The sequence below is a fragment of the Gracilinanus agilis genome, chromosome 2, assembly GCF_016433145.1.
Source record: "Gracilinanus agilis isolate LMUSP501 chromosome 2, AgileGrace, whole genome shotgun sequence".
NCBI classification, from domain to species: Eukaryota; Metazoa; Chordata; class Mammalia; order Didelphimorphia; family Didelphidae; genus Gracilinanus; species Gracilinanus agilis.
Genome location: NC_058131.1, coordinates 621,746,114 through 621,752,476, shown reverse-complemented (window position 1 = coordinate 621,752,476; position 6,363 = coordinate 621,746,114). Strand labels below are relative to the sequence as shown.

The following is a 6,363-nucleotide window of genomic DNA, read 5'->3' as shown; positions in this document are numbered from 1 at the left end:
CGGGACTAGGGTTAAGGGGAAATACCTTTTGGAAACAATACTGCCTATGGAGTAGCATGCAGCCGAAGGTCAGCTGAAGACCCCTCGCGAGGGCCTGAAATGAACTGGAGGAAAGGAGGAGGTTTTCCCAACTGGGCGGGTGAATGCTGGCACTCGCCACCCCTGGGAAGGCAGGCTGGGCTTGCCCAACATCTCCTTCGGAAGTTTCGGAAGCAAATGGGAGTCTTATTGGCCACAGTGCCCTGTACATCTGGGTTATTAGCGGTGATTCTCTCTACCCAGAGCAAGGCCTGTGCAAGGACCGTCCCCATAATGTCATCTTTCACGCATCTGTCTCTGTCGTTCTGCCCGGGGCCGGAGTGTTCTCCCTCTGCCCGGTCTCTATTCCAAGGACTGAGACAGGGCTTTGTCCCTCAAAGCAGAATGGCTCCCAGCTCGCCAGTGATCGCTGGGGTGGGAAGAGACAGCAAGAAGCCAAGGCTGACGGGCGAGGGGCACTGCAGGGAGTTAGTGAGGAGAGAAGGGGACCGAGGCGTTTGGAGTAGCAGCTTCACTTCACACGATGCGCTTCCTGTCCACCCGGCAGAGGATTTTCTTGAAGGCCCGACGGAAGTCGTGGTTGAAGATGGTGTAGATGACGGGGTTGAGCGAGCTGTTGCAGTAACCAAACCAGAAGAAGAACTTGAAGAGGGTGGGGGGGACGGAGCAGCAGACTGCAGTGAGCGTGTAGGTGAAGAAGAAGGGAAACCAGCAGACCACAAAGACCCCAATCACCACGGCTAGCACAAAGGTGAAGCGTTTCTCGCGATTCTGGCGCCCCCGCCAGCGAGACGCTTTCGCGCCGCGCTCTTCCTCGCCGCCTCTCCGGGGCAGGCTGTCACCCGGCTTCACTTGGCTCATTTTTGTTTTGCTTTTTCCCCTGAGGCCCCGCTCCCCTTTCCGGGGACCAGGAGGGCCCGGTGTCTGCTCTGGGTGCTCTGAGGAGGAACTTTCCTCCAAATCCAGCCCATTCACCTCCCGCTCGGCTGGGGCTGGATCTCCTGTTCCATTGAGCTTGGCAGGGAGCGGTTGGCCCTCCCCACGCCCTGGGTCTGCAAGCCCGTTGGGTCGGCGCTCAGCACCCTCGCTGCCGTCGCTGCGCCGACTGGGCGGCACCCGGGTGCGACGCTTGGCAATCTGATAGATGCGTACGTACACTAGGATCATGATGAGGCAAGGGGCAAAGAAGGAACCTATGGAGGAGGAGATGATATACCACTTTTGGTCATTGATATCGCACAGGGGCTCCACCTGCTTGTCACCTCCCTTCTTTTCAATGGAGATGAGCGGTGGGAAGGAGATGACAGCCGAGATGACCCACACGGTGAAGATGATGGCCTTGATGCGTCGGGGCGTCCGCTTCAGGTTGTACTCGATTGCTTGAGTGATGGACCAGTAGCGGTCCAGGCTGATGGCGCACAGGTGTACAATGCTAGACGTGCAGAAGAGTACGTCCAGCGCCAGGTAGATTTCACACCACACCTTGCCGAAGTACCAGTAACCCATCACCTCGTTGGCCAGTGAGAAGGGGATGACCAGAGTGGCCACGAGGATGTCAGCCGAGGCCAAAGACACCAAGAAGAGATTCTGAGGCGCCTTAAGGGCTCGACTGGTGAACACTGCGATGATGACCAGCACGTTGCCGAACACAGTTAGCAGCATGAGTAGCCCAGCCAAGCTGACCAGGGTCAGGGTCACCTGCAGTGAATAAGGGGTCTCCCGGGAACCCCCACCGGGCTCAGTTCCGTTTAAGCTCCCATTGCCGGAGTCCGGCTGAAGGGACCCCATAGGGGCGAAACTCCCCTCCGCCAGCGGGTGCTCCTGGTGTAACATGAAAACAAGCTCCTTCTCCCCTCCACTCAGTCCCAACTCTGTCCTCCTTTCTCCTCCGGGATGTCAGTTCTCTTCCCCTACCCCTACCCCCACCCCCACCCCAAGAAAGCTCTTGGTGGCTCACATGGGGCGCTGCTCTTTGAGAGAGGAGATCCAAAAAGGCAGTGAGTGGGGCAAGAGAGGAGGGAATTTGGAGAAGTGCTATGCATACAACTAACAGCCCATGGCCTCAGTCCTCTTTTTAGCCCGCAGCAGCTACCGTAGAGATCACAACAACCCCAACCTCACAGCGAGCTCGTTCTCCTGGTGGCTTCTCTCTCTTTTTTTTTCCTCACTCCCTACTCAGTAAATCCAAGTTTTATTTCCAAACGGCAGGACCAAGTAGGGGGAGAAATCCTGATTCCCCAAGAGGAAAGAGATGAGGGGAGAAAAAGAGGAGAATCTGTGCCCTTTTTACTTGGGAGAGTGACAACAAATGTATGGCTCTTTACTTCAGAGCTGGAGCGGAAAGCAAGTCTGTCTTACCGTGGTGAAGGCTGCTCAATAGGAACCCCGCCCCCCACTCAGGTCTCCAAAAAGGGCCTGGGGGCTCCGGTGTTGCCAGGATTATTGGGAGTTGAGGGAGGAGAGAGAACTGATTCTGTTTTCTAAAATCCTTTAGGCAGTTGGATTTCTCTCCTCCTTCACAGGACAAAGATACAGGGAAGGCCCCAGTTGACTTCTTTTTCTTCAGATCTCTGCTTCGAGATCTCCAAACTTGCGCGCCTCTGTGGATTGTACAGGTGGACCTTGAAGATACCCCAGTGGCCGTGGAGATTGAGCATGGGACACCGGGAGTAAGAAGTAGTTCCCTTTCTCAGACAGTCGAGTACAGAATAACTATCCTTTGTTAGCTGTGGCCCGGACCTTCTTCTGCGCCCCGGCGTGGCTTAAGTCCTGGAACCAGGGTTGGTTGGACAGCACCCTAGTTCAAGTCTCAAGTTGGGCACCGGCTGGGCTTAGTTGGGAGTGGGGCAACCGGACCTGAAACGGGGAGGAGTGATCCAGGCTGGATGTCGGAAGAGCCAAAACCGTGGCGCGCCTCTTGGCTTCTCCAAGGGAACGGGAACCAGAGTAGCTGCTGTTGTCTCCCTCACAGTGTACTGGTTTTATAGTCCAGGATCAAGCCGGCGTTGCTGAGCAGCCAGCGTCAGTCCCCACGTGGGAACCCGACCCTCCTCCGCCCCCTCCCCGCCCTGCTCCCTCCCTTCTCTATAGCTCTTATCTCTCTTCTTTCTCTCTCTCCTTTCCCTTCTCCCTCCTATCCTCTTCCTCCTTCTCTCTCTCTGAGTCTGTCTCTCTTTCTCTCTGTGTCTGTGTCTGTATGTCTGTATGTCCGTCTCTCTCTCAGCCTGTCTCTGTCTCTGTCTGTCTCTATCTCCGCGTCTCTCTCTCTCTCTCTCTCTCTCTCTCTCTCTCTCTCTCTCTCTCTCTCTCTCTCTCTCACACACACACACACACACACACACACACACACACACACACACACACACACCTATTTTACCCTACCTTACCAACACCAGTTCCTAACCGCCAAGACTCGCCAACACCCTTGGGATCACCTCACCCGCTGCGCCCTGCTGGGGACCAGACTTTCACAAAGCTGTTCGCGGTAAGCAGAGACGAGAAAGTGAAGAGAGACGAGAATTAGGGCTGGGTCTTCTGGTGGACCAGTGAGTACACACAGGTGGCCAAGGCGTTGAGAGGACTTGGGTCCGGGATGAGTATGACGAATTTCTCTGTGGATTACTAGGAGTCGAGGCCGGTACCAAGTCCTCTCCAGGTCTGTAGTTCCTCCCAGCAGCACTGGGAAAAACCAGAAGTGGTCAGCTAGATCCGGGGCGTCCGGGCTGTTCACTCGCCTGGGATCCCCAGAGGTCAAAGGAGAAGGAAACGCTAGTCTACCTAGTGAGAAGTGGGGGCCCTTATCCCGGTGCAGCCCCAAGGGAGGATAAGAGGGCAGGCGAAGAAGCCTTGCTGACCTAGCTGGGCAGTTGCAGCACAGCTTTATCTTTTTCTTGTGCCCTTGTTCGCTCTAAACAGGGACAAGTACCTTCTGGCCATCTCCACCTAAGCTCGACCAGACAATTAAGTGTTGGATACTGAGCGAGGTCTGGAGGTCCGAGACCACCGCCTCTGCTCTGCCAAACCTGCCAGGAGAGGGACGAAAGGGAGTGGAAGCTGCCGAGGAGAGTGCTGATTAGCAGCTGCGAAAACTTGGCTGGATCCACCCATCCCGAGGAGGGAGGGGGGACTGGGGGGAGGGGATTAGAGTCAAGTTAGGTGGGCTAGGAAGGGGTCTCTGAGTCCCCAGGAAATTCAGACTGCGCTTTCACCTCCAGAGCGAGGACGCACTGACACCTGCTGGCGGATCGCTGTCATTACTAAAGAGCACTGTCGAGCAACTTTTTTGTATAGGATTCCGAAGCAACTTGAGAACCCCTGCATGGATAATCTCAGGGTTTCTCTTTAGGATGGCCTCTACCTTCAAAAAGGACGATTCTGCCTAAAAGAAAGGGGATTTCCGGTTTCAAATAACATTGAAGCACAATATTTTTAAAACACCCAAAGTTCCTAAAATATAAACCATTGTCTTTTCCCCCCATTTTTTATTTGTCCTTTTTTTGTCCTTTTTTTGCCCCCAATAGTAGGATAATTTATGCATAAATAAATACAATAAAAGCCAAAGGAAATTAAGCTGTATGGTCAATTAAGCCTAGGGTTCAAGAGAGAGACTGTGATGCAATGGAAATAGCCTTGAATTCTGAAGAGCAAGGGGGAGAGGGGTATTTCCAGCATGATGACTTGACCTTGAGCAATCAATCAATCACCAAACATTTAGTGAGCATCGACTATGTGCCAGGCTCAGAGACAAGGTATTAACAGTCAATAATCAATTATTTTGCACCTATGATGTACCTATCACTGTGCTGGCTAGTAGCTGGGAACATGAAATAGTCCCTGTCCTAACGGACTTCTAGTCTACATTTCATGATGGGAAATTATTGAATAGGAAAAAAGGATTTTTTTTCCATGAGAGTTAAATGTCATCAGAAATGTCATATTAGCAGTTTCCAAAGTTCCTTATTACATTGTGATATCTACATTGTTCGGATGAACAGACTAAGTCTCAGTTTAAGGCATCAGAGGATATGAAGTGCCAGCAGGAAGAAATTGTGAGAAATACAGAAAAATAGGTCTTATTTTGAGAGACTCTTAAACTAAAGGCAGCTTCTAAAATCTTCTAATCTGAAATACTAGATGATAAATTTAAATCATCTGTCTAGCACGATTTGAAGAGAATTCTGTCTGAAGATTAGAGGTTGATTCAAATAACTCTGGATATTACTTCTTAGGAAATGTAAGGGTTTTTTCCCTTAATCCTCTTCTACTTCCCCAATACAGTCTAGGGTACCAGCCATCCTCATAGTCTTCCAGGCTCACCCCCAAGTGTCATCTTTACCTCTTCACTATTTTCTCACTCTCTAAAGTCAATCTGTTGTCAAGACCTGGCAATTTCACCCTTGCAAAAAACATCTCTCCAAAAAAATAAAAATAAAAATAAAATATCTCTATGATATTCCCCACTTCTCTCTGACACTAGCCTGATTCTGGTGTAGACTTTCATCACCTTATGGTTGGACTTTTGCAATAGCCTGCTTGTGGGTTTGTCTGCCTAATGCCTCCCCACTCCAATCCCTTCTCCCTTCAGTCGTCAATGATTTTCTTAAAGTGCAGATCCCCAACTATGTCATGAATCCTACTCAATAAACTCTAGTGTTTCCCTATTGCCTCCAGGAGCAAATATAAAACCCTTTGGTGTTCAAAGCCCTTCATAACCTACCCCAATACACTTCTCTTTCCAGTCACTTTATATCTTTACACATTACCACATATTCTTCCATCCAGTGCCATTGACTTCCTTGCAGTTCCATGAATAAGACACCCCGGTCTCAACTCTGGGCATTTTCTTTAACTGTTCTTCATGCCTGGGATGGTCTCCTTCCTCATCTCTACCATTTGGTTTCCCTGGCTTCCTTCAAGTCCCACCTAAAGCTCTTTCTTTTGGGGGGAAGCCTTTCCTAACTACTACTGATTCTAGTGCTCTCCTCCCTTTAATTATTTCTTATTTATTCTGTTTACAGCTGGAACGGACATATTTGTTTGCTTATTGCTTCCCCCATTCACTTCTGAGCTCCTTGAGGGCAGGGGTTGTTTTTGTCTTTTTTTATATCCCCAGTGCCTTTCACACAGTAGCCACTTAATAAATGCTTACTGACTGGCTGATTACAACAGAATTCAGGAGCTCCCTTTCTCTGCCCTCAATTATTTCTTAATAATAACCATATATTTGTCTAGCATTTTTTTTTTACCTCTTACCTTCTGTCTTAAAACTGACACTGAGTATCAGTCCCAAGGCAGAAGAGTGGTAAGGGCTGGGCAAATGGAGTT

At 50.5% G+C, this 6,363-nt stretch overlaps 1 protein-coding gene across 1 annotated transcript; it reads right to left on the bottom strand.

Annotated features, from left to right (window-relative positions):
* Nucleotides 1-466: 466 nt before the first annotated feature.
* Nucleotides 467-1,872, bottom strand: ADRA2A (adrenoceptor alpha 2A). The gene has a single exon (XM_044662572.1). The coding sequence runs from the start codon at nucleotides 1,870-1,872 to the stop codon at nucleotides 556-558; it is 1,317 nt and encodes a 438-aa protein (XP_044518507.1). The 3' UTR covers nucleotides 467-555.
* Nucleotides 1,873-6,363: the final 4,491 nt, after the last annotated feature.